The 27848-nt window shown below is 42.9% G+C and overlaps 2 protein-coding genes across 6 annotated transcripts in view; one reads left to right on the top strand and one right to left on the bottom strand.

The window, feature by feature from the left end:
* ULK4 (unc-51 like kinase 4) overlaps window positions 1-1906 on the top strand; it is a 191263-nt gene extending 189357 nt beyond the window's left edge. For both annotated transcript variants that reach the window (XM_015854094.2, XM_015854095.2), the window contains one exon: window positions 254-1906. In XM_015854094.2, the coding sequence (XP_015709580.1) occupies window positions 254-338 (85 nt within the window). In that variant the 3' untranslated portion in view covers window positions 339-1906. The remainder of the gene's footprint in view (window positions 1-253) is intronic.
* CTNNB1 (catenin beta 1) lies at window positions 1472-22276 on the bottom strand. Of its 4 annotated transcripts, none has more exons than XM_015854112.2 (16): window positions 22003-22273; window positions 9596-9656; window positions 8885-9112; window positions 8496-8749; window positions 8169-8407; window positions 7884-8085; window positions 7421-7565; window positions 6900-7003; window positions 6478-6816; window positions 6055-6213; window positions 5100-5219; window positions 4809-4959; window positions 4592-4713; window positions 3507-3567; window positions 2571-2791; window positions 1472-2259 (listed from the first exon to the last, which is right to left on the bottom strand). In XM_015854112.2, exons 2-15 carry the CDS (start codon window positions 9606-9608, stop codon window positions 2583-2585), a joined length of 2346 nt encoding a protein of 781 aa, XP_015709598.1. In that variant the 5' UTR covers window positions 9609-9656; window positions 22003-22273; the 3' UTR covers window positions 1472-2259; window positions 2571-2582. The 4 variants fall into 4 exon arrangements, with proteins under 4 accessions (XP_015709598.1, XP_015709599.1, XP_032298291.1 ...); XM_015854113.2 differs by having other exon boundaries at window positions 21984-22272; XM_032442400.1 differs by lacking the exon at window positions 22003-22273 and adding an exon at window positions 21125-21274.
* Between the last annotated feature and the right edge of the window lie 5572 nt (window positions 22277-27848).

Raw genomic sequence — 27848 nt, 5'->3', positions numbered from 1 at the left:
TCTCGTTCACGGAGGAGATTGAGCAAGGCAGCAGTTACTGCGAATTTAAACTGGAACTCATTTTTACACAAGACGTGCTGCAGGACAGAACCACTAGTTGTGTGTTCCTCCTGCTCAACAGGAAAATGGGGTTCAAGTTACTCAATGGGCGATGCTGAGAATTTCCCAGCATAGATAATGGCAAGTGTGGGATTTGAACAAGTTTTTCCCTTGCGAATACGTAAGAGCTTTCTGTCACTCTCTTTAATTCCAGCTGTCATGCTGATGTTGCTGTTGCATCCCTGGCATCTGAAATTCTGAGAACAGTAGCACGTGAAAATCCAAAGCCAACCAAGTGAACTGCGTCTGATCAGCCCACTGAAATACACAGCTGTGTGTGATGCTCAGAGCTGTCCTGAATCAACATCTTCACACAAGCAGAGCAGACCTAACTCACTCCGCCAGTGTCTGAGCACAGGCACAGCTTTGGCTTCTCCAGAAGGAACAGCCTTTTTTCAAGCTCTTTCTGGGTGAATTCTTGATTACTATTTTCACCTTGCTGGCATTGTGTGATGTAGCACAAGTACCTGATAGCCAGTGTGAGAAGTGTAAATAAAATAAACAGCTTAGTTGTTTCACTACTTTAAGGCGTCAGAAATGCTTGTGTATGTCTTGCTGATCAGCTGAAGGGCCTGGCTGGTCATTTTAAGGGGTTGTCTTACGCTTGGTGATGTGCATTAGACTATACCTCTTTACTAAAAATACTTTGCTGTGTGTGTGTGTGTACATGCCATGTCCATATGATAAAATCCAGCAGTAGTCCTCCAGAACTGGTAGATGCCATAGTGCATAAGAAATGAAATCCCCTTCATTGCCATATCCCTGGATGTTACTCAATGAGACATCAGCATAGCTGCAGTTTGTCTACTCCATAAGCAAAGGAGAGCACCCTTTTGTAGCTTGCTTCAGCTCTCATCTCCTTGGGATGCTACCAGGAGCTGTGATCCTTTATAGCTTTTTCCCCTTGTGATCTCATCTGCTCTGAGAGGCAGGATGAGCACTCTGGGCAGAGGCTGGTGACAGCTGCAGAGTGCAGATGTGCACAGTCTATAAATTATCCAGCAGTTGTTAACAGCATTACCTACTTCTATCTGCACAAGTGCTGTCTCTAGAGAAGGTGAGCTGCATGCAGGTCCTATCTCAGGCTGAGTTAAAGCTAGTGGAGCAGCTGAGCACTTATAAGTGAAGGACCTTCTCCTGCATGCTACACTAAGCATAGCTGCCTTGCTGAGGAACCTGAAAGGGGAAAAATACTGTGGGAGGAAGCCTCCATGATTCTAACCGTGATCTCCAAAGGACAGAGCAGCCGCCAGGTGGGATGGAGAAGGGGAGCAGTTCTTGGTTTCTGCCTTTGAAGTAGTGAAAGCATTGCACAATTTGAGAACAGGTTTTGGAGGACCTGTCAACACAGTCTGAAATAACTTGACACAGAGCGAATTAAAAGTTTACTTTAATCTTGAACCATTTTATAACTGCATTTTTTCTCATGAAGCATCTGTATCACAGCAGGCTACAATAACTTTGGGATAAAAGGCAACTGGTAAACTGTCCAATACAAGGTTCCAAATAAACAGTTCTTACTGGCCCCTACCCAGACATATCCCAGATAAAGTTTTTTGATCAAAAACATGAAATAGATCCACCTGCTTATTTTAAGCATATTAAAAAGGAAACTAATTGGACCATTTCTATTTGTCTAGTTTGTTTTTTTTATACAAAAAGGCTACACAATGTTACACTTTATTCAGAATACAGTTAGAGCGATTATGAATTAGTGTTCTACACCTTTACTCAATCCTTAAAAATTAGAAACTGCTGTAGCATATTCACTATAACTTAATACTACGAGAGACTTAAAAAAAAAAAACCTAACGACAATTACTGCGAAAAGAAAGGCTACTTTCAAAGCAAGCAAAGGTCAGTACCATTACAGAGATTTAAAAAAAATAATAAATTTTTAACAAGCAAGGCTAGGGTTTGATAAATTCCATCTTGCAATTCATTCTTGTGCATTCCTCGTTTCTTGAATCACTCCCAAAATCCATTTGTATTATTACTCCTCGACCAAAAAGGACCAGAACAAAAAGTTTACTTCAATTGTTCCCATAGGAAACTCAGCTTGGTTAGTGTGTCAGGCACTTTCTGAGATACTAGCCCACCCCTCGAGCCCTCTCAGCAACTCTACAGGCCAATCAATGCAAGTTCATTCAGATGATACAGCTGCAAAAAAGGAAAACAGAAAAATAATGTCAGTGTTCCTCAGTAAAAGTTACTTCAACATAAAGACTGCACAAAGCTGGTGATGCACAAGACGTTACAGTTAATTACTTCCATACCTCACGGCAGAAAATCATACACTCCTACAATCCAAACTGATGCGTGTCTCCAGAGCATTTTTTCCCCTCCCCCTCAGTATTCTGTCACACTGGGACCCATTTAAGCCATTCCCTCCCTGCCAACCAAGTCCTGAGTCCAGTAATTTGTTTCTCTCTTTTTGTTTTGTTTTTAAATTCACAATTGGAGCTTCTTACCTAAAGGATGATTTACAGGTCAGTATCGAACCAGGCCAACTGATTACTGTCACCTGGAGGCAGCCCATCCATAAGGTCCTGGGCATGGCCAAGATCTGGCAGACCATCAACTGGGTAGTCAGCACCAGGGTGGTGGCCACCCATTTCATGTTCCATCATAGGGTCCATACCCAAGGCATCCTGACCGTATCCGCCAGAGTGGAAAGAACGGTAGCTAGGATCTAAGAAAGTTAAAAGGTGGCAGAGGGAAAAAGAGCATAATGTTAACAGATGTTAGATGCATCAGAAGCTGCAAGTATCAGTGTGTGAGAAGATTGTTGTAGCCATCTAATTGTTTTTCTAGTTCAGCCAAGTTCCAAATGATCTGCTGCCTGCCCTTAATGGCTATTCCATCATTTGAAACAGCCTTCCAGTGTGATTCTGCAGACAAAGCAACTGCAGTCAGAAGCACGAGCAGATTCCAGCCAAGCCATTAGTCTGCACAATCAACAGTACTAAAATTCAACAATACTACAGCAAAACCAGGCTACAAGGCTGCAGACTCAGAACCCATAGCAATAGACTTAAGTCTACTGGCACTTAAAGACTAATATATATACCATACCAACATTTGTTTTAAAGAAAAACTGCACTTCTGGAATTGTCAAGTCCATCTGTAAAGGATTTAAAAGATTTCTGGAAACAGCAGCTCAGTGGGAGATTCTCTTGCAAGACTCAGACAAGCGACACCAATTTTGCACATTCATATGGCTCCCATTTCAGTGCAGCCAGAGGTGTTGCAGAAACTGCTTATTTGAACTGGCAGTTCCCCATCTGCCTGTCAGTTTGCAATATCTTGCTGAGGAGTAATTTACTCTTCAGCCATTTGCAGTTCTCCTTTACAGTCAATGACTTGACTTATATTAAGCTTAGTCAAGGGGAATGGAACAGACATACCATCTGGGCGGTATCCAAGAGGTTCTCCCTGGGCACCAATGTCAAGTCCAAGATCCGCTGTCTAGATGTGCACAAAAAGATACAGAACAGTTTTCACATCAGGTCTTAGGGCCAACATTAATAATTGAATTTAAGAAATTCTAAAGCTTGCCATAAATCCTTTTTCTTTTTAACCAACTCTTCTGCACTGTATTTCAAAAAGATACACCATTTTTGCTATGTTTTCTCATGTTAACATGTTAGATGGATACAGACTTCAGGAAATCAGAGGTGAACACTGAAATACTACAAACCAAAGGCTACTACATATTATTAAGGTAAGACTGTTAAGTAAGTATATGGGGAAAGACAGATTTAGTGAAACATTCCCCAATGGCAGTTTTCAGTCTCAATTCACTGTGCTGGCCTTTAAGCATGAAAAAATTTCATGTAATAGCTTGCAAATACTTCCAAGTCTGAGAGCTCAATTCTCAATTAATGAGAACATAAAAGTGGCATACCCACACCAAGCTTCTTAGTCCTACAGAGTTTGCTAAATAAGAGTCCTTAGAGGAGTGTTATGGTTATGCTTGTATCCTATCATCAGTTCATCAGGTTTGGACAACCTGCAAGAACTGGTTGAAATTCCTAAAGATTACTGCTGAGCTGTCCTTTCAAATGAGAAGCAGCACAGAGACCTACAGAGTTCTTACACACAGAGCAAAATGAGACTTAAACTTTAGACTCTTTGTATCTGAAAAGAAAGCACTAAAGCAGCAGCTCTAAGGCTACTCGCTCATTATTCTACTTGAGCAAGTCTGTAGTTCTAGAGAGGTTTCTTGCCCTATGTAATGAATTCCCAAAACTGTCAGTTTCACCTGTTTAGATATAAACTTCTGCCCTAGGACAAGAGTATACATTTGAAGCTTGCACCATTTTCTACAAACCTACAAGCTGAACATGAACATGTAAAGAGTAAGGAAGCTACAGACATGTGTAAAACTGAATCCATATCACTGATGGCATCTACACTTCACTACTGGAAGGAAGAGGGACTTGAAAGTAAAGTCTCCCCAAGTTACCATTCACACAAGGACACAACTCACCTCGTTCCAAGCCATTGGCTCAGTCCGGAACAGAGAGCTTGTCAGTTCAACTGAAAGTCGCTTCTTGTAGTCTTGTGGTTTGTCCTCAGACATTCTGAACAGCACTGCAGCTGCATATGTTGCTATTAAAAAAGTAAAGTGAATTTAGTCAACATCAATTCTTTTGATGTTTGATACTTTTCCAGTAAGTATGAAACTTAATTTTAAGTTCACTTACCAACACCCTCATTCCTAGAATGGAGTAGTTCTGTTAAAGGGGCAGTTGCACCTTCAGCTTCAATTGCTTCAGCTGCTTCCTTGTCTTGAGCAAGTTCACAAAGTACACCCGCAGCTACTCTCTGGATATTCTCAATGGGGGAGTACAACAACTGCAATCATAACAAGGGTTTCTTTTAACTCTTCTGCTTGAAAAGAACTTTAGTACAATGCAAATTAACAGTTCTACCAACAAGGCATTGGGGAAGTTATACTAGTATGTACTACAGCATTTTCTTGAGCTCCAGCTTACCTGCACAAATAGTGGAATGGTATTTAGACCCCTGATAACAATTCGATTGTGAACATCACGTGCAAGAATATGCAGAGCTCCAGTGCAGCCCTCTACGATTTCCTCCATGCGCACACCCTCCTACAGTCAGGGAAAGAAAAGGCACTTCAGCTGAAATATTGAACATTATCTCCTAAAACAACTGTCAAAGAGCTGATCATTATCAAAGAATCGGTCAGTCTCCTGCGCACACATCCCTCCCCCAGTTGCCTCAATACCCACTGCCTATTGCTGGCCTTCAAACTAAACCGTCCCTGCTAAGTCCTGGCCTAGTTTATCCAGATAAATTCTGGAAGTGAATCACCTCAGTGGAACATCTCCCTGTGCTCTCTTTTTTTTTTTCCAGTTCATTATAAACTTAACATCTGACAACACTGTTGTTTTTTCCCCAAGCTGAATTAGCTTGGCTGTTTACTAAGTTCAAAAGTGCTAATCAGTGATGAAGAGGCTCTGACTGGCTTGCCTTTGCAAGTATTAACTACAGTCCTGTACTGGTAGGTATTGCTTCCATTTGCCTATGCTAATGTAACTTCCCCTTCGTCAGCACGTTTAACAGGTGGAGGGAAAAATCAAGACTGATTCTGCCACACTAACCAGGTATGTTAATTATGGAGCCTGGACAATTTCTCTGTACTCATACAGCTGTAAGCATGAAAAAATACACATTAAGCTGTGACAACATTCCAAAACCCATAGTTCCAACAAGGATGGAACTTCCTCATAAAGAACTACTCATTGCCAGGGTAGGTGAAACCAGTACTTCTACTAACTGTAGCATTCAGAAACATTTTAGATCTGCCAAGGCAGAATGATTAGCATAATCAGCATACTACCAGATTGTGCAGACTAATATAAACCAGAGCAAATGTTAAAACAATAGCTATTTAGGTAATTGTAGCTCCTAGTGGCCACTTACCACAAACTGCTGTTGCGTTCCACCCATGGAAGTACGTCGCTGGGTATCTTGATGTGCTCTAACCAGCAGCTGAACTAGCCGTGGGATGGCACCTTGTTCACGCAGTGGGGCATGGTTTGCAGGGCAGAGCGCAAGATTGCGAATCAATCCAACAGTAGCCTGCAGTTCAGAAAGGAGGTGAGGAATAAGAGAGCATAAGGGGTGTGTTTGCTATTTAGCACTGTGTATGTTTGTTATTAAATCAGTCAGTCCCAAACAGTTGGATCTCTGTAAGAAACAACTTGAAAGTTGCTCATTTGAAGTAGCCTCTCCATCAAGAGAGTTACATTCTCCAATGCCTTGGAAACACAGTATTTTCCTCAGGTAATATTATATTTAAAAAGCACTGGTTTTCAGCACTGACAGACATCAGCCATAATTTACCTTAATCAAAGGCCAGTGTGAGGGTGGGTGCAACAGTTTAACCACCACTGGGAGTCCATAATGGAGACGTACTGCATTTTGAGCCATTTCAGCTTCCTGATGTCTGCTGGTGAGGTGACGGAGCGCACAAATAGCGGGTTCTGTGATGTCTTCCCTGTCTCCAGCCCGAAGAACTGTGCGCACAAGAGCCTCAATGCCACCAACCTGGCAGACCATCATCTTGTTCTTGTAATTGTTGCAAGTAAGGTTAGAAAGGATTCCGGCAGCGCAAGTCACAACATTAATATCATCTGATCCTAAAAGCTGAACAAGAGTTCCTAGAAGGCCTTCCATTCCCTCCTGCAAAAGGAAAAGAAAATTAGGTCTCTTTCCTCTTCCACTATGTTGGCTTTCGATCCTGATCCCTTAGAAGGCCCACTTACCTGCTTGGTTGCTGCATCTGACAGATTTCTCAGAGTCCAGAGACAGTTCTGGACAAGACGCTGGCTTGGATCTGTAAGGTGGAGTCCTAAAGCTTGCATCCCACCTAGAAGATAATAATACATGTTTGTCACACAGTGTTACTCATCTTGTAAATGGAATAGTTTTTCTCACAATATCTAACAAGCTTCTGGTTCTTTCTTTGGATTAGTAACCTAATATGCCTAGACCCCAGCCCTTCATTACATAGGAAGAAAAAAAGCTGTGATTCTCTTTGTGACATTGACAAAAAAAAGTACATTCTAAGGAGACAATTCTGACAACATTAGGCCACGAAGGCACATGCTAATACCACAGCAGACTTAATACTTAAGGCCTCTAGAACTAGTTAGAAATCAAAGACCAACTGTGTTTAATTTCAAATGCTGGCAGCTTCTGTTCTGGTTAGTATGGAATGTACTGATTCTGAAGTCCAGTATACCTTTATTTTTTTTAAATAGAAAAGTACAAGGAACGTACTTACCAGCCTCAACAATAGCAGGTTTGTTGCTGGAGCAGACTGACAACACCTTCAGCACCCTACTTGTGGTCCACAATAGTTTCTCATAAGTATAGGTCCTCATTATGTTTACTAGAGCTTGGGGTCCACCACTTGCCAGAATAATCAGCTGAAAGACAGCAGAAATATAGCACTGTCACTTCCTGGTCATGCAAGTAGGCTGGCTTGCACAAACCACATGCTACAGATCTCTCAAAAAAGCTATTCACAACTAATAGTCAGTTCTGTAAAGTCTTGCTGTGTGACCATGAACACTTCCACCAATGCATCCTTCTTTAATGACCAAGACTGACTGTCAAACTGCTCAGCAATTGTCAAGATCCTTAGCTTGACATGGGTTTCAGAACAAACATCAGTACAAGATCTTTTAAGGCCATCATTAGCAAGCATGCTCATTTAGAAGAACTTCAAGAGCTGAAGCACTTACCTTACTTTCTTGATTGCCATAGGCTAAAATCTGAAGACAGTCTGTTGTGATGGCCAAGAATTTAACATTTGTCTTGTTGAGCAGGGCAACCATTTTTTGCAGCCCTCCAGCCAGACGGACAGCCATTTTAGCTCCTTCCTGATGTAACAGGAGATTGTGAAGAGTTGTAATAGCGTAGAACAACACAGAATCCACTGGAGACCTACAAAAGGAAAAGCTTGATGATATCTGCACCTACCAGCAACAGCTCAAAGACACAAACTACTGTCTCAGCAATCCACATACCCAAGCATTTTAACTAAGGCGGGGATGCCTCCTGATTTGAAGATTGCCAACAAGCCTTCACGATGATGTGAGAGATTGTGTAGTGTGCCTGCAGTACAACGGGCTGTTTCCACATCATTTGTATTTTGCATGGTACGTACAATTGCAGACACCATTTGTGGAGACCTCATAATAGCATGGCGAGATGCTTCCTTTTTGGATAGCTGATGAACCATAACCGCAGCCTTGTTTACCACCACCTACAGGAGTAGGTAAAGAAAGCTTTTAGTATAAGGACATCAAAGAATCCCTGTAGGCATGCTAGACCATAGCTAACAAAATACTTACCTGGTCCTCATCATTCAACAGTTTGGTCAGTTCTGGAATTGCACGAGTTGCAAGTTCAGCATCATCCTGATAGTTTATCAAATTAACAACAGCATGTTTGAGCATCTGAGATGGCTCAGCCAGGCGCTGCACATTAGTTGGATGGGCAGCATCAAATTGTGTGGATGGGATTTGCATTCCCTCATCCAGTGTTTCAGGAAACATAGCTGCACGCACTCTCTGAGCTCTAGTCATTGCGTATTGGCCATCAATATCTGAAAAACAAGGTAAGTATATCTTTAACTCAAACAGAAATAACATTCTTCTAGATTAATAATGATTCAGTATTTTATTTTCAGTATTATTAAGTTGCATATCTAAACAAGCTGGTGTAGTAGAGGAGGCCTTACCAGCAACTTGCTCCTGGGTAAAGGACTGAGAGAACCCTTGCTCCCACTCATACAGGACTTGAGTTGTGTCCACATCTTCCTCTTCAGGATTTCCTTTGCCACTCAAAGAAGGAGCAGTTGTTGTGGCACCGGAATGGATACCAGAGTCCAGATATGACTGCTGCTGCCAATGACTGACTGCAGCTTTTCTGTCTGGCTCCATGGCCATATCCAACTCCATCAAATCAGCTGTAAGAAATAGTTGAACAATTTGGTTTAGTCACAGCATGTATTAGTCCTTCAAGACATGACTAGGATTTTACAGTAAAATAAACAATTATAAGCAACTACCTCAGCCCAGCTGAGTGTAGCACAGAAAGTGAGACAGCCATTTTAAACTGAGACATTATATCAAAACACTGCAGACACCTATAAGCCTGACTAGCATACAGAGCAATCACTGTTGTTATGACTTAGTCTGCTGCTTAAAGGCTCCCTTTCCACATCGTATGATTAGGTACCTGGCCATACTTAAGTGACTCAAAACATTTACGATGACAAACCTCTCTACAGGCTTAAGTTACTGTGGTAAGGTATTAAATGCTGCTGTACAGTAGGCATTATTCCATTCAAGCAACTTAGAGTTAAAAAGGAAAGTAAGGAGCCAGATTAACTCTTTTTTATTACAACTGGTAGGGTCTAATAAAAAATTAAGCGTAATAAATTATATACCTTGGGTTGCCATGTTCCTTGCTGTGCTCCCAGAACTCTTTCCTGCTACCTTTCAGAGACTCTAAAAAAGAGCAAGATTAGAACTTATTAAACGCTAATCAGAGCTAGTAAGACAGGATTTCATATCTTGACAGTAGAACTGCAAGCTAAAGCTTAGCACATATTGCCACGTCACTGATAAAGTGAGTATATTCAGTGCTAATTAGCAACCCCCCTATGGACACAGAAGAATGAGATATATCACGTAGACTTTTCCTGGCAGGCTATATGTAAGATACATTCACTTCCTTAAAGCCACAAGAGAAAAAGAAGTGAAAAATGACCGTGATAGAGCCATTTTTTACTTCTCTATCCTTGTGTAAGATGAAGTACAGACATTACATTACATGGCCTGGATGTGCTGCAGAAACAAGAGCTAAATGTTGGAATTGCTCATCCCCTTCTCAGAAAACCACTCTGAAGATATTAGCAAAACTGCTTGATATGGGGCTACAATAAGGACTTGTGCCAAGGAAGCTTAACGACCATTTAAGGCAATCTACTATCATTTCAGTGTTAGAAAAATTCATAACTGAACCTCCTTCCTCACTTCCTGTACCACAAGAAGAAAGGTTTCTTTCTATATAAAAACACTCTTTTGTGAACTTAAAATAGAAAACTGAACCAGTCTTAAAAAATCAAAAATTCTGCTTCAGATACATACATTAATTCAAACTAATTTTTTTTCCCTGAAATCCAAAGCATGGAAGGCTGAGCTATGATTAAATACTGTATCAAATCACATACGCACCACCATCTAATATCACCAAACACTACCAAAGCACTAGTACCATACAACTGTAGCTGTCTCCTCATTAACACTGAAGGAGAAACTTGAGGCTGCTGCTTCACAATGGGTCAGTCGATGCTGTCATGCTTTCCACTTGCTCCCCTTCCCCCTGCAGTCCAACACCGTTGTTTTGGGGTTTATTTTGTTACTAGTCTATATCAGTTTTATTGTAGTGTTTTTTTTCCAGCACTAACACAGGGCCAATGACAGCCTGTTCTGGAAGCTAGCCAAATAGAAACATTTGTAGTGGTAACTAGTGAAGAGAGCGAAACCAACTCTTCCAGCAATCAGCTTTCAGTCTGTGCTCGGTGTTAGAGCTGTGCTGATCAAAACATTCCTAGACAATGAAGTAAAGGCAAGGACAGGTCTGCTGTACTGTGTCAGGAGAACGAAGTCCATCTGACGCTATATTTGTATAAAGTCTATATAAAGACAGACTTAGTTTAAGGATTTCCTTCAGGAGCAGCTTTTAGTAAATGGTAATTCCATAGAAGACATGCCTGCAGTTTCAGGGCTCTCAGTAAAGGCACTACACAATGCTGAGGAAAGGCTGCGTTTCACTGTCTGAGCTACTTGCAGGATACCCCAAGCAGCTCCTGATCAAACTCATTACTCTGCTGCACAAACACCAGTCCTGCCTGTCCTGACTTAGCGCTCCCACCATTTTTGGCAGCATCCCTATCCTGGCTCTTTTAAAATGGACAGCAGATTTGCCTGTGAAGCAGATAAGCAGCACGGAGATGATTTAAGATACAACACAACATACAGTAAATATGCTGCTAAGCAGTTGGAAATGCTGATGCTTCCAAATGGATCCTACTCTGAAGCCTGGAGGAGATGAGCCGCTTTCATCTGCTTCATGCATTCCACATCCTTCCCCCCACCACTACCTTAAATGCTACAAAACAATTCTTTCCAGACGCTGTTAAAAGTTTGGGAGTAAGCACTGGTAAAGAAATGGAAAGAGAAACTAACTCAAACTATCACTTCACCATTAATTTATAAGTTCTCCTGGCTGTCTAAGTGAGTAGAACTGCCAATACAACATCCTGATAGCACCTCACAAGCCTCATACATTACTTTGCCAGTCCCACTAACACCTTCCATGCAGAAACAGAACAGTACTGAATGGCAATAACACTTAAAAACAAAGCTGAAGAACACCTGCAGGTTAGCAGTGAGAACAGTCCAGTGTTCAGAAGCGCATTATCAGTCAGATACAGTGTGACTTTGAAGCACTGACCTTAGATCAGCCTGCTTGCCGCACCTCAAAGTTTCTAACGTCCTAATCTGCATTTCATACAACCATAAAGCCCCCCAGCAATTCCAGCCTGCATTCCTAATTTAGATGTGAAATTGGATTTAATCCTCAAAGTTAAAAATAACCACAGATTAAAGCCAGCCAGGGAAAAGCAGTACGTTCCGATTGCTTTTAGGGTTTCTGCAACTGAACGTTCTTCAGTATCTCGCTTCCCACTCCCTTCTCTTCTTAGCAGGGGGTAGAACAGAGCCCAGAGGAGCTGCTGACTCCTCCCAGTGCGTATCACTAAGGCCAACTGCTGCCTCTGACAGAAACAACCCCAGCCTAGGTGCAAAGGTTTGTGCTGTTGCCTCTCCTGAGGTAAAAGGTAAACAAAGAGAAAAACCCCAACCCCACAAAGATCATAAAGCTCCTTTACATCCAGCTCCTCCTCAGGTTTCCTGAAGGAGGCAGGACTAGAAACATTACATTGTCAAAGTCAGTAATATGGATCTGAATAATGAAGAAAAAGGATTTACTGCATTTCAAAGACAAATGTTGCACCATAGCCAACTTCCGTAGCCCTCACTGGTTTTAAGGAGTGCCTAGTGCTCAAAATTCAGGCCTGAATTCCTCCAAGTATTATGTTGTGCACAACAAATATCCACATGGCATTGCTAAGGTTTAGTCCTATTAACCTCTTATGAGCTTCCCCCAGGACAACATCAATTCATTTAGCAAGCACCAGCAGCTCCAGCTTTAAATGGACTTTTGTAATGAGTACTTACCACATTTCTCATACAAAGAGTATTAACAAGGCACTGCACCAGGGACCCTCAGTCCCATGCATGCATTTGAAATCTTCTGTGAGCAGAACAAGCTTAACTTGAAATTGGTAACTCAAAATACGGAAGAGTAATTCAAGTTTCTCTGTTCTCAAGGAATAATTTAATAATCAATAAAGCTTCAGTATTAACTTCTGATTTTCAAGGACAGTGTATGTCAAGGAGGTAAACAATAGATCAGCTTCAATGAAACTTAATCCTCTTTCTAAAGAGAAGCAGCTCCACCGGGATACAAAGCACACAAAATTGTTTATTTCCGCTGTCTTACATATGGAGAGCATTAGGAGCAAAGCCTATTGCAGGAGGCAAGTACCAGCCTGGTATTTACCTGCCTGTTACATTAAGACAACACCATTTGCACCTTTTCTGCACCCTATCTAAAATAAACTCATTTTCACTGTCAATCTGCAAGCCTACACAACAGCTCATATTTGCAGCCGGTATATTTCCACCTTCTTTCAAGGTTATTGCCTTAATCTTAACAGAAAACCTTCATTAAAATTGACTCCAATTACACCTGACAGACGTAATAACTTACAAACTGGGTAACCGCTCAAGCTGAATACCAAAGGTTTTAAGTCTCTCAGAAATCTTTTGTTTGAAAGCAGCATTTGGGAAAGCCTCACATGGGAAAAGAAGTCTGACATCTCCCCATCAACTGATCTATTTAAAGCACACTGCCCATGCTCTCACAAACTGCGTCTCATCTAGGACAGGCTCCAGAGCTGCATCTTTAAGTTAAGCATCAGCACCAAATGGCACTAAGACAAGCAAATCTTCAGCTCATAATGAAATTGCAGCAGTTAGAAATCACGGCTCACACCTACATACAAGCAAAGAAGTACATGCTAACAGTTTTCTCCTGGGAGCTTTCTTTAGGTCTAATTTTGTGATCTGCCTCTTTTACCACATTAAGCATGAAAATACTTCTTCACTCTTTCCTCCAGTTTTTATTTTTATCAAGGGAAAGCAGGCCCACACTTCTCTCTGCCAGTTTTAACTTCAACTACACAATCTCGCAGCAGGCAGGACTATTTCTACTGCTTTTAGTAGAACAGAGACACGATCCAACTGAGATACACACTTCAGTATTGATTTGTAATAGCACTGAACTTAAAACTTGTTTCTTCCTCCTCCATAGGGGGAATCCCAACAGTTTACCTGTTTTGTCCATCCCTGAATGTGTTTAAGATCCATTTAGATGTGGTGCTCACAGACACGATCGAGCAGAGGGATGTTAGAATTAGGGTACTATGGTTAGGTTACACATGGACTTGATGATCTTCTAAGGTCTTCTCCAACCTGAGAGATTCTATGATTCTCTTTAAAAGTCTGGTTTAAGAACTGATTTAAATAGCTACAGGAAAAAGCAATTGTGGAGAGCAATAACACTTGGATACCAGCATTCGGCTTGAAACTTAACTGATTTGAGCTTCAGAGTAAGGGAGATAACCTGAGAAACTGAAAAGACTCAAACTTCCAGGGCATGTGTCAATCTACATGGATTTCATTTGGCATCTTTAAAAGTAAAAGAATTTCAGCTCACATATGGGGCCTTCAGTTTCTCATTATTCCCTTTCCCAACAGGAGGAAAAATTCTCTTCTCCCTTATCCTTTCAAAGAGGACACAAAAGTTAACTTGGGCAATTTCTGGCTTCCACTGAGTTGTGGGGTGGTAGTTTTAATGTATGAGTTGCTCCCTTAGGTCAATAAGAAATTCCAGGGGCACAGGTTGTGTGTATTTTAAGGAATGACAGCTGGGTTTACAGGCTTGACTGTTGATGAATAGACCTTTATTTCAGAGCAGGAACAGATAACAAAGCTAAGCTTTATTTAAATAAAATTAAAATGGAAATCCTTTACATGAAACATCCTTTTAAAAGTTAAAAAAAAAAAAAAAACAACACAATTTCACTAAAATACATTCCATATCCACAAACCAAGTACTAAACAGCATCCCCACGCTGTGTGAGGCAGCAACACTTGCAGACCTCAGTCACCCTGACAATTCTAAGAGTAACCATCTTTGTGGTAAGTGCTTGCAACAAACAGATCAGTTTGAGTCATAGCCAAGTACTGGCAGGACTTGATTAATGCCACATTTGTCGTGTATCAGCAGTGGCTTCTGAATTGAAAAACCTCAGTTTCTCAAATTGCTCCTCCTACCAGCAGCTTAAGGACCTGGACAGACAAAAACTGCTATGGATCTCACTGAAAAACTGCCTCTAGCAGCAGTTCAGGGCTGGAAGTAATCACATTTAAACAAAGCAACAGACTACTTTGTTCTCATGGACTAAATCTGGGACAGAGAAGTCAACATTTACCCTTATCCATATTGGGAGTCACGATATTAATTTGACTTTATGCAGGTCATTCAAGCAAGCTGATTTAATACCAGGTGAAAATGTTACAGGTCACTTGAAGTTGTCTTTAAACAGAAGTAACTTAGTAAGTAACATCAAAAATAAACAGGTCAAATGATACAGCATGGGGAAACACCATTCCTTTTTTACTGCTGTGAAAAGGAACATACCATGACTCTTCATAGCCCTAGAAGATGTGAACTGTCTTTCTGTTTAGGTGGTAGAAACTCATCCAGCCCTCAGTCCCCCCACAAGAAATGTCATGCCATGAGTCACAGCAGCCTTGGTAGTTAAGTAGCTAAGATGTAGCAACCTCAACTATGGCAACAGCTTAAGAAAAAACACAACTGAGAGCTACCAAGTGACAGGAAACCTAACTTTCCTTCTGCAGCACATAACTGCACTGAATCCAGCTTACCAACCCCAGCCTTCAGAGCAAATGAATTCATTAACTCTAATCATTCCCACCCATTACTAAGGAAGGATACTTCAACCCACTGATAAACTCAATATTGTATGTAAATGCAACAGCAGGACTATCCAGCTCTAATACCTCTGACAACACATTCTGCTGATGCCTACAGAGAGGTAGAAGTTGCCATTGGTGATGTTTTGTTTCTGATTTCAATAAGCAGATCACAACAAGTTTGACTCTGAACACACACTACACAGAATGTTAAATCTGAAGAAAATTGTTCTTCGGGACCCATTTCTTCAGGTAAGCATCAGGAAGTTAAGAAACCTGAGTAGTATCTGTTTCAGTGACCTCCCTAAAAAGAGAAGAGTTTGACATTGTCAAGTTTTACATACCCTTAATACATGTGGAAAGTGGTAACGAACAAGCTCAAGTAATCCACAGGCAGTATTAAAATGGGAAAGGGATATCTGACATACACAAAGATCAATTAATGCTCACTAGAAGTTCTCTGCTTTTTACTGTACCCCATCTTATTACCCTCCCCCCAGACTTCTATAGCTCATGCCTTCTGCCTTGCTAGTTATCTAAAGGCTCCCTCTGCAAAAAGCAGTTTGGCCTCTAGACACTAACTCTTCAAGTGATGCCCCATCACAAAATGAGATGTTATGCTACTCTATTTTCAGTCATTTCAGCAATCTGAGGCCAATTAAGAGCACTGAGTTTCTATGCATATGCTCATTACCTAAAGCACACAGCGGGCAAATATTTCTGTTCTTGCTCTATTTCTCTAAGGAAGTAAATTACAAGCGCTGAACAGAACTCAAGGCAAGGCATCTAGATGTCTTAACTAGACTAAGAACTAGGTTAAGACTTAAAAGGGGGAAAAAAAAAAAAAAAAAAGGCAGTGAAAGACTCAGATTACAAGGCCAGAAAAATGAAGAGGCTCCTCCCTGAATCCATGCAGCCTTATGTTCACACAGAGGAGCAGGAAAGCTGCACATACAGCCAGATGCAGCATGAATTATCTGATGGCACAGGGCACTCACACCAGCTATACCTTTCCCCTCTAGAAGAGACAGCAAGCTGGTGAAGAACCACATCCCACCCAGCTTGTCAAATGATAGCACATTAAGCTCTGAGTGCAGCTAAGACTACAGTGAAGCACTCAGTGCTTTCTCCTCACCAGGCTAACAGAAGAATGCCACCCAGAAGGAACAACTTCAGCCACTGACTGGGGCTTTAGGTAATGGGAATGCATCAAGAACAGACTTGCTCCCACTGCCAAACTGGCTTTCAGCTGAATGGATCTGAAGAGCAATACTTCTAGGGAACAGACACAGCATAGGGGCCCAAGCAATTTGTTCAGTTAGTCAGGGTCTTCACAAGCAGTAAGGTTTAAATACTCATTTAAAAACAACCCATTAAAAGTTCCAGTAAAGGAACACAACACTGGTCTAAGAGCTACTGGTCAAACAACAAATGCTTAAGATAAGTCCAACAACATAAAAACGGGAGCTTGAATAGCATAGACCAATCTCAAAAGGCAACTGTATCAAAAGATAACTCAGCTTATCAGGGCACTGAGCTGAAAAGATCACTTTAAGAGATTAACTTTGAAACTCCACATGCTACTGGAAAGCCTGCATACATGCCCTGCCATGTAACTGACAGTGCAAAGACAGCACCTCCTCAATCCACAAACTCTGCCACTTAAGGGAGTATTTCTGCTGCAGTATCTTGAATCTGACAGCACTGGATTTTATCACTTGGTGAAGTTACAGTGTGATAGGATCCACAGCACAGTTAGTTATTCCGCAGGAGCTCTGTTAACATCTTTTTTGTTCAAAAAAAATCACGGAAAGCACACCAACAGTTTCTAACAAGACCTACAAATGGAATGGCCAAAGCGATCTTCTCCAAGCTACACCATGCACTGGGATTTCATTTGTGTTCTATAAGGACTTTTGTTGTCTCCAAGAGACAGAAGCAACAGCTGTGATCAAGCTGATTATTGAAATCATCAGTTCATGCTTGAAAGCAATGACTTAGAGAGCATTTCATTGGCAAGTACATTGCAGCACTAGCAAAATACTATAATTTAATACAGTAGTCCACATTAGCTCAAGTATCTCTGCCTCTTACTCCTCTGTCCAAGAGGAGCTGATGATAACGTTAGCATTTAGGATAGGATGGAAGAGACTGCATCAACTGCTTATTGAGTGTTGCACATCCAGCACAGAAAAGAAGTTAGCCTTCACATAGCATATACACCAACCATGTGACAACCGTTTGAAGCCCAGCATTAAAGGACTGCTATGACAGTTCCAAGTTTATGAACTTAATCTAGTTATGAACTTGCATTATCAACCCAATTACTCTGTCTTCATTGTTTAAATCAACTAAGCAGCACAGATTCATGCCTGGAACCTCAGAACAGTTACTGAGTCGCTTCTGCTCAGCAACAGACTCAACTCAATGTGCTCACCATTAAGCAGTGATGATGCGGGCTTTCATGCAACATTCACTACGCTGGAGTACTCCCACAACCAGACAAAGCACTAAGAAGTTGTATCACAGATTAGAAAGTCAACTCCTTGAATGTGAGGAATGCAATTATCATCTAACACTGTGTACCCCTGCCTTCCTCAGTTAAGAACAAGGCTACCATTTTTGCCCATAGCAAAGTCTGCAAGCAGTACAACTAAACCGAGTGCACAATTTGTAGATTCTGGTTTACATACCCCTGCTTTTATCAATTAAGAATCCCTCAGTGCAAAGTGCAGTAGTCACACACAGAAAATAAGCCTGCCATGACAACCATTTAGAGACAGTCTACAAGAACACTGACAATCACATCACATTTCATTTAACACTAAAGCAGCTGAGTAACAGCCCACTGCCAGCTCTCAAACTCATTGCCCAGAATGTAAAAACAACACAGGAATTCCACAGTTATTGATAGCATGTATCAATAATAAGACCCACAGCCACTGTATTACAGGAGTTTCTTATGCAGAGAGTGTAACTTATTTCCAGACAAATACTTTGTAACTTGTCACTGTATCTCCCTTCCTAAAGTATCCAACCATAATCTAGTTTCTCCTTTGGCCGCAGCTGCACAGCCAACCCCAAATATGGATGTTAAACATTAACCTCAGGTTTAAGAAACCAGCATTAGTCATAATTGCACTGACACCAGTGAAAGACTTACAAATCTGAAAGTGCACATATGCACTGGTGGCCTCAGCCCATCAGCCAGAACAAAGTATTTACAACACTGCAACAAGCACTGCCTAAGCAAACACACTAACTCTCAGCTCACTTTTAATTAAGACAAATTGATGATGTAACAGCACTTATCAGCACCTCTAGGATGTTAAGAGTTTTGACCACTGGAGGGCACCTGAACTGTTGCCAGGACAATACAGAAATACTCGCTACATTTGCTGCATAGTTGGCAAACTTCTCCAATTTATACAGATTTAGCACAGCAAGTCAACCTACAAATGCTAGTTCCAGCAAATACCCTTAAACCACACGTGTGGCATTTGCCAGCTCCAGTGAGTTCCAGCGAGCTCATGCTACCTTTTAAAAGCAGGAGCCTAGGATACTAGATTAACTCTTTCAGCCTTTAAGTGGATTAATTTATTCCTTAGAACTCTTAGAGTTCATCTCACCATTAGAGCGGACATCCCATTTCTGTAATAGTGAGTCAACAAGGGTTGTCTTCTAAAGCAAATGGGAATGTGTTAAATGTTGAAAGTTTCTGCAATTAAAGCTACATAGCAACTTCTGCGCCCATACCTTCCAAGATGAGGGAAGCATTGAACACATTTTGCTCTTGAATGAAACCCAAGTTAACCTGCAAGTACTTCTCACCTGCTCACACTGGGGTTCCACACAGCACCAGCAAAAGGCATTATAAGCTCTCTCTTGCACATGAATTTTATCTGCCAGTACAACAAAACAAACTTCTGGCTATTTATTTCCTCATCCCAGAAGAGACAACACAGGCCACACAACGAGTATATTAAGTCATTGCCCTTTGGGACTATAGTCCCAACACAGCTTAGAGAAAATTCTAGCTCTGAATAAACTATCAGAGATGGATATTAAAATTAACCAGTCAAGCTACTCACATTGGTAACTCTAACCAATGCAGTGGATACGTCACACAACAAAGCACCCCCAAAACAAGCCTTCTAATGCTTAACCAAAAAGTCAGCCAGCAATAGTGCCCTGCCCTCTTTTACCAGGAGTCACTTTGCCTGAACAGACAAGGAAATCGCATGCAATACTCAGTGCCACGCAGTCTGCAGAATTAGCACGGTGCCACGGCTAAGCCGGAGCTCCTGCAGAGCCACCCAGAAAGGCAGGAGGCTCAGGATTTGCAGGCACATGCTTGAGGAGTCGTGCACAAGCCCCAGCTGCCTGCATAGTTTCTCACCAAATCTTATCAGGCCCTATGAAGTATATGATGTTTAAGATAAGTAAGGTCGGTCCTGATTTTCCTGCCGCAGTACGTAGTCTGCCAGAGTTACAGAACAAGTTTTGCTGCCATCATCACCGCCAGCCCTGTGTTACCAGCTTTAACTGAGTTAACAGGAGCGATTCTGCTTACTGCTGTGTTTGCACACTAATCTGCCTACCAGACAGTATTCCACAGAAACATCTTTAGCCGTAAGTTTCAGACAGCACCATCAGACTCCCATTCACAAAGACAGATGATTACAATTGCTCTTTCCTGCTCCCTTCTTGCTATGTGCCTCTCTACTCCAAGAGTCATTTAGAAGGCCACCAAAACCGACTTTTCTCCTTTACAAAAGAATTCACTTAAGCACTGCGCTCTGAAAGACTAAACACAAGCTTCTGTTAGTTTAAAGTCACGAAAACCAACATTCACCACACAAAGAAAGCCTCATCTCTGAAGGGCAGCGAGGTTTCAGGACTGAGATTTGATAAGCTGGTTACTGACACACCAGGCAGTCACAGCAACATGCAAGCATTCATGAGAATGGATCAGGCAAGCAGCCCAGCCCATTTATTGCTTTGGTAAGAACAGGAAGCCTGGGTTGCAGGAGATGTAACAGAAGGCTACATTTGAAAAATGGATTGACTTTAAAGCAAATCCTTGTTTTTAGAAGCTCTCCTGCTTTGTCCTTTCATCAGGGTGTTTTTATTGATTTCTTCCCCACACTCTGAAATGAAACAGTCAAACAGATCAACATGAACGTTCTCATGTCTATCAGTTTGTAACTAAACAGATGTATGAACTAATAGCCACAGAACAGTGATATTTCCTTAGGGCTCCAGAAGAACCCAGCACTCGATCCAATTCTTCTTGCAGTGGCTGAATTTAGAGAGGTTTAAGACTTTTCCTGAACACTTCAGCAGCTCATTTCCAGCAGTACCAACCATTCTGCAACACACAGATAAAGGCAGCTGTCAGCACCTTTTATAAAGGGTGCAAGATTAACATTAGATTCCTGCATTGTCAGTTCCTGAAATTCACGTTATAACTTAACAAACAGCAATGAGCTTCACGCTCACTGCAGTTTTAAAGGCTTGCAGGAGGACATTACTAACATTCAGAAGCAAATTTGTTAAAGGAAGAGTTTATCTCCCCTAATTCTGAACTCAGAATGAAGGAAATAGTGACACGTCCAGGTAGTTTCCTAGCCTGCCCTTGCCCTATTCCGAGCACACAAAGATCCTGTTTTACTAAAACCCCTCCTTGATTTCCTTCCCCCGACCTCAGCATACCAGCCCGGCCTCTTTCCATTCACCACTGCATACTTTGGGGGATGGGAGGACCACAGATGTCTGGAACGTACCGAGTGTCAGAACAATGGCCGCTCCACGAGAAAGAGATCAAGAAGTAAAAGCCGACCGCAAAGATCAACACCGCTGCTCTCCAATTCACAACCCGCCCGCGGTACCTTCACAGCCTGTCCTCCCTTCCCAGTAACCTCTACCGGTGGTATCTCTTCTGGGAAAAGAGAATCCAATCGACTGCACGACGTCCTGCTGCGAGTTTCAGCTAGAGGATAACCGAAGATTTGGGGAGTTTTGGGAGAAACTTGCCCCAGGACCGTGCACAAAAGATGGCTTTTCAGGAATGGACACACCTGGGTCTCCCGTTTCACGGGGAGCCGGAAATAAGTGCCCCAAACATAGCTGGGAGCGACTGCCAAGTTGTTTCGAAGCGCCTTAGCTGGGGGGAACCGCGGTCCCCAGATGGGCTACAGGGTGTCTCAAATTGACGCTACGACCGCACTTCGCGGACCCCCATGAACAGCGTAAGCCCTCCAGCAATCACAGGCACGCAAATAAGACCGAAAACCCACGCGGCATCAGATCAGCTATCTCCCGCACACTGCAGCGGCCGTGATTAGTTAATTACACGAACAAACCCACTGCTCTCCGCCCCTCACCCCGCCACCACCACGACGGCGGCTCGGTGACCCCCCGAGAACCGAAAAACCCTCCCAAGAAGCCCCATGCCCGCCGAGCCTCGCCCCGCTGCCCGGGACGCGCTTCCCGAGAGGCCCCGGGGGCCGCAGTTGCCGCCTCCCGCAGCTGTCCCGACCCCTTCCGCCCCCCCTCCCGAAGCCCCCCACCCTCCCATCCGAAGCCCGGACCCCCCCCCGTTCCCTCTCCCCGCTGAGGGAAGGGCTCGCCCCGAGATCCCACCGGATGAAGCGGCACTAACGTGGCACGGAGGCGAGAGCGTAGCGTCCCCTCGGGCTCCGGCTGCTGCTGCCGCCCGGGCGATCCCGGCCGGATCCGTCTCTCCTTCCTCGTGCCGCCCTCCTTCTGGCTCAGCTCTCTCCCAGCTGCGTCCCCCGCCGCTGCCTCCCGTATAGCAACCGTGCGAGGCGGCGGCGGTAGTCCCCGAGCGCCGCTGCTTGCTGCTCCCAGCGCCGAACCGGGAGAGAGGCTTAAAATGGCGGCGCTCACAAGCAGGCTCTTATAGCGAGCGCTGGGCTGGCTGTATCCTGCCGCCGCGGCCGGGCCCAGCGCGCAGCATTCCACAGGCACCCAGCGCACAGGGCAGGGGGAGGAGAAATAGTGCCCGGCTCCCAGGGCGGAGGGAGACGGAGGAGGCCGAGGCGGCAGCAGGAGCCGCCTGAGGGAGGGAGGGAGCGAGGGGGAGGGAAGGAGGGAGGGGGCGGGCGGTGGTGGTTGGGACGCTGAGCTCCGGAGGTGGGGGAGAAGGGAGCGAGCGAGTGAAGTTGTGCTTGAGGGGTGCGGCCGCGGGGATCAGCCTGGAGGCTGCGTCCCTGCACCGTCTGTTTGTACGGAGAAGACTATTTTCAGTATATATATACATATATATATATATATATATATTTTTTTTTTCTGGGTTTTAAGCACGTTTCGCAACGCACGCCCCCGATTCACACAGCCTAGCTTGGGTGGCGGATGGGGGGGGGGGCGGGCTGGCTCCGCTGGCGTCGGCGAAAACGCGCCTCGCGTTTTTCTCCAGGAAGCGGCTGTTAAAGACAAGTGTCTCGTTGTGCGATTTATTGGTGTTTCACGAAAGAAGCGAGCAGCCCCGGACCCGCTCCTCACCACCGGGGCTGCCTCCTCTCAGCGTGCGCGGCCCCGCGGGGCGCGGCCCTGCCTCGGCGCCTCAGCGCGGGCTGCGGGACGGTGAGAGCGGGGATATGAGTTTGCTGCTCGTATTTCTTTTTCCTCTCGTTGTATTCAGTAATACACAGACTAAAAATAAAAGAAAGAAAGAAAAAAAGCCTTTTCTACAGCGATTTGCACGTCAACTTGCTCCCGTCGATGCTTTTATTTTTTTTTTATTTTTTTTTTTTCAAATGGGATTCTTCCTTGTGGTGAAAATAAAAAATAAGGAGGGTTTGCTGTACACAGGACACGCCCCAACCTCCCAGGCGGCCCGGGCACCCTTCCCATCCCTGTGGGGCCGCACCCCGTACAGGGCAGGGAGGCTTGTCCCATTAAAATGGCTCTCGAAGTAGTTACTCTAATAATAATCATCTTTGATTCCTTCCTGTTATGTTGTAGGGCTTGCAGCAGTGTCCCCCTACCAGCCTCTGGGCACCCGTAGGTTCCCGCTGTAAGAGGTGAACAGCCTTGAAGTTGGAGGTCCAAGGCATCCAGCTTCATTTGTTGCAGTGTTTTCTCTCAGGACGGTTGCCTGTTTTGGCTCCACAGGCCAAAAGGAGGGTAAGAATGAGGGCAACGAGGCGGCAAGAGCTGGCAAAGCCAACGCTGGCAGTGCAGGGCCAGCAGGCTGTGAAGGTTGGTCACCTTCCAGGGGAATTATCGAGTGGTGCTGCATGCCATGGAAGTGTGCAGCAATGGGCAGAAGGACCGTGGTGTTCTTGACTCCTGAAGTTTGACTCCAGTTGTGGTACAAGAAAACGTTCCTGGAGTTGAGTTTGGGGCATTAAAACAGGCATGGGGGAAAGAGTTTCTTTCTTTGTCCACCTCCGTTTTGCAGCCACTTCCCTGTGCAATCTTGGGAAAATCTTGTCTGCCTCTGTTTTGCCCTCTATAACAATCATGACAGACCCCTCCTTTTAGATGCCTGGATCAAAGGTACTATATAAGTACAAAGTGCTCCTTCTATAGGGTATTACTGCCAAATTCGCTATAAGCAATTCCATTGGGTACTTGATAACAACAGTAGAATCAGTCAGACGCCCTTGATGCATTCACTGCATGGTCCCAGATACCTTTCAGAGCCTCTTTGTGTGCCATCCCACCCCCTGAGGTCCACGAGGATGGGGCTTTTGGAGCCTGGATTCTGCAGGAGCGGGAGGGGTGTGGAAAGCATCTTCTGGCCCCTGAACCATGGACCGCTTTTCTTTTGACCTGGTGAGGACTACTGGAACTAGCCCTTTTACAGACAGGTTTTAAACATGCAGCTTTATGTATACTTATATATATAAAATCAGAACACCTATAGTACGTAGTGCTAGACTCTTGTCGAATTTTCGCTGTTTTAGTTTTGCGTGGTTCATTGTCATTTTAATCTGCATTTGTTTCACTGCGGGGTGATTAGGCTGCTTTCAGATCTAGGCACATTGCTGATAGAAATCGGGTTCATTTGAGCTTTTAAACTGGTAGCTGTTAGGGAGTTAACCATTTTCTAAAACTTGGCTTAAAAAAAAAAACACCCCACAAACCTACACCAGGGAAACTAATATCTTAATTGCTGCAAGTGTTGCCGCTTTAATTAACTCTATCATGTGATTTCGTTTTTTCTTTAGTTTTAAAATTCTCTGGAAGACATTTGATGATTCTTCAAAAATAGTGTTTTACGGTCCAGTATCAAAAATAGAAGAGTAGATGTTATATTGGATATCGTAGCGTGGAGCTTCCATGGGTAAATTCACAAACATCCCAGTTATTCTTCCTCCTCTGCTCTTCTCCCCCCGCTCCAAGAAGCACTGGGGGTGAATATGCAGCTTCAGGAGTTTCCTTAGAGCTCTTTTATACTTTAATAGGTTTGTTTTGGTGACTATATGCTAGACGAGTATGCTGCAGACATATAATTTTTTTTCAAAAGGTCAAGCAGTCTTCTAACGTGTCCATTGTGTATCCCTGCAGTAAGAAATCCTCAGTGCAAAGGAGAGCTTCATGGTTAAATTTTAAAAGATAATGATTTAAATCTTTTTGTTATAGCCTTTTTTTTTCCCTCTCTTTCTTTCTTCTTTTTCTTTTTTTAAACATCCTTAGTGCTGCTTTTGGAGCGTCAACTTCTAACACTGTAGAAAGGAGGAAGCCCATTAAAAATAACAAACAGCTAAAGGTAAACTTAGTTGGTCACCTTTCCCTCTGAAATCCTCACGCTTGGCTGTGTTTGTAAGAAACGTGGTAACAAATGAATGGCCATAGCCTAATGTAAGGACAAAGCAAAATTACCAATTATGGAGAAACATCCAGGGCTCTGGGCCTGAATCTTTGATTTCCTGTTTGGATCTTAAAAACACATGCGTTACTGGCTTCTGACTGCGCATATTCTTATGAACGTGCTCTAGAATCAACCACAGATATTTGTTTTCAGACACTGGTGAAGCGTATACATTCACTTGTCAGCAAAACAAATAATAATTACATCATTCTGATCCTCTCTAAAAAATAAATGAGTAAAGGGGGAAAAATAAATAAAAGAAACCTTCTTCCAGCAAAGTAAAGTTGTAGTATATTAAAAAGAAAAAGCAGCGCGTTTTCTCTTTCATACAGGCACAAAGTGGAAAAGAACAGAGATGTCTGCAATATTTAAGCGCTCTCTGAGATACGAGGCTAATCGATGTAGCTCCTGCCATATACTTGAGAACCGCAGCTTATTAATACACGTGCTTTTGCTCTGTTAAACAAATAGTCATGCCACTCAGGTTCAGTTTTAATGAAAAAAAAGAAAATGATAAAAATATTCTAAAGGCGGAGGAATAGCCAAATTTAAAACAGTCCTTGTTAAAATTCCCTCTTCTCAAAAAATATGGGGAAAAAAAAAGAAATCAGCCAATGTGTAGCTCTGGGTCACTTGGAAGGAAAGAGAGACACTGAAAATATTAGTAAGCTAGTGTAGAACATGCTGATGAAAACATCTGGTTGTATTGAAATAAATTGGAGTACACTGAATGTTTCAAGCATGGAAATAGAATTATCATTGGTCACCAATTTGATATTTAAAAAAAAAGAATTTTTTAATTCAGTGCACAGGGATGTCTGCAACAGTTTAACTTTATATATCAGGTATGCTTCAGAAATGGAAAAAGTCTCCAGCTGATTTAGCAGCTGAGGCATTACTCATCAGAATATCTGATTACTGGCATATTAAGCAGCAGACGCAGTGGAACAGAATAAACATGAAGCACTGCATCTACCAACACATATATTTTAATTACTACTAACCAAACAAATGAATACCAGACCGGTTTCATATTCAAAACTGAGTGCGTGATCAAGGTAAACAGAAATCTACAATATCTGTCCTCGTAAAAATGTTGTCATTAACAAGAATTTCTCAGCTCCTGAGTTTTCATTTGGAATCTCTCTGTGTGCCTGTTGTAATCGTTCTGGGTCTCCTATTCCTAATTTAAAACAATGGCAGTGGTGCTCAGACACCCCTGCAGGAAAGCTGGCCGCAAAGGGGAAACAATGGCAGCGGCAGAGGTGTGACACCTGCCGCCTTTTCTCCTAATCAAACTTTGTCCACAAGAAACCACTGATTCTCAGGCTCGTAACCCTTTAATTGTCAATGCTTTAACTAGAGAGCCGTATAGAGTTGTAGAAAGCTGATTTTTAAAAGATAGTTGCTAAATATTTCTTTCGATAGCTTTAGGCCACTAATTCTGAGTAATTCATTCTAATACGGAGTCATAAAACATAAGATAATAAATTATTAAGGCCTGTTTTTTTGTTGTTGTTGTTGGGGTTTTTGTTGTTGTTTTTTTCTGTAGAGACCAATCTTTCTTAATTACTGCGTGGTCTGAAAATATGACAATATCAGGGCTGGAGATTCATTTGAACAAATCTCCAACCAGGCTGTGCATGGACTTGGGCTCTGAATTTTCTTTATGCCTCAGAAAATTTCCTCTTCCCTTTCTGTCTGTAAGCACCAAGCAGCTGTAAGCACCTCTCGCTACCTGGGTACTTGGCTATCCTGATGCAGCCTGGTAGTCCTAAGAACCCACTGGTCAAAATCAATGACTTGCAGTCCAAATTTTCCTTTCGGTCTGCAGAATGGAAGTTGTAGCATTTCTGCACTCCTGGCAAGGAGGCTCCGTCTGTCTCTGATTGTGGTTCTCCATCTCTTGCCCACATGCAGTACGGGTAACGCCATTCTCCAGGCGTATTTACGGACACCATGGAAGAAAGGGTTTGAGCGATGGAGACAACGGCTGGAAGCTCCACCGACACAACGCAACTACAGTATGTTTTCCTTTCATTGTCCTTTCGATTCACAGTAAATTTCATTCCAGCTCCTAGAAATCATCATTCTTTCCCCCTTTTTATTTCAAAATGGTTGCAGATTTTTCATTCACGAAAAGGTTAAAGGCGTTTCCCCATCGCAGGAGGGATTATCTTACCAGAGGATTCTGGGACTGCAGATGTATACTGCGGCAAAATCCTAAATTCATCGGCAAAAAAAAAATCATTTCCAGACCCCAGCTGCTAAAAATAATAGAATTATAGTAAATCATTGATCAGATTAAAACATAAAGCCATTTTTTGCCTTCCAAAGTGCTCTAAAACACAGGTCTTTTCTCTTAATTCGTTTCTTAAATAATGCAAATTTTAAAGTAGCTTTTCTATCCAAAGCACGCAGCGCCATGAAATCGATAATTTTTGATCTTTTGGTTAGTAGGCAACATGGTGAGCTATTGCAGTGACTGCAGGCAGCAGACATGTTCTTGTCAGCTAAAAATTTTCATATTGTTTTTGAGTCCATTGAGATTCGTGGATGGGATACAGCCAGTTATAGCTCCAGCTTGCGCTTTGCTGAGGGGACGTAAACCAGCGCCGGTTTAGATGCACGTAGAGATATAGATATATGTTTTAAAAACAAGAAGC

Source organism: Coturnix japonica, chromosome 2 (assembly GCF_001577835.2).
Source record: "Coturnix japonica isolate 7356 chromosome 2, Coturnix japonica 2.1, whole genome shotgun sequence".
NCBI lineage: Eukaryota > Metazoa > Chordata > Aves > Galliformes > Phasianidae > Coturnix > Coturnix japonica.
Note: the sequence above shows the minus strand (reverse complement) of the source record. Positions and strands in the feature narration are given on the sequence as shown.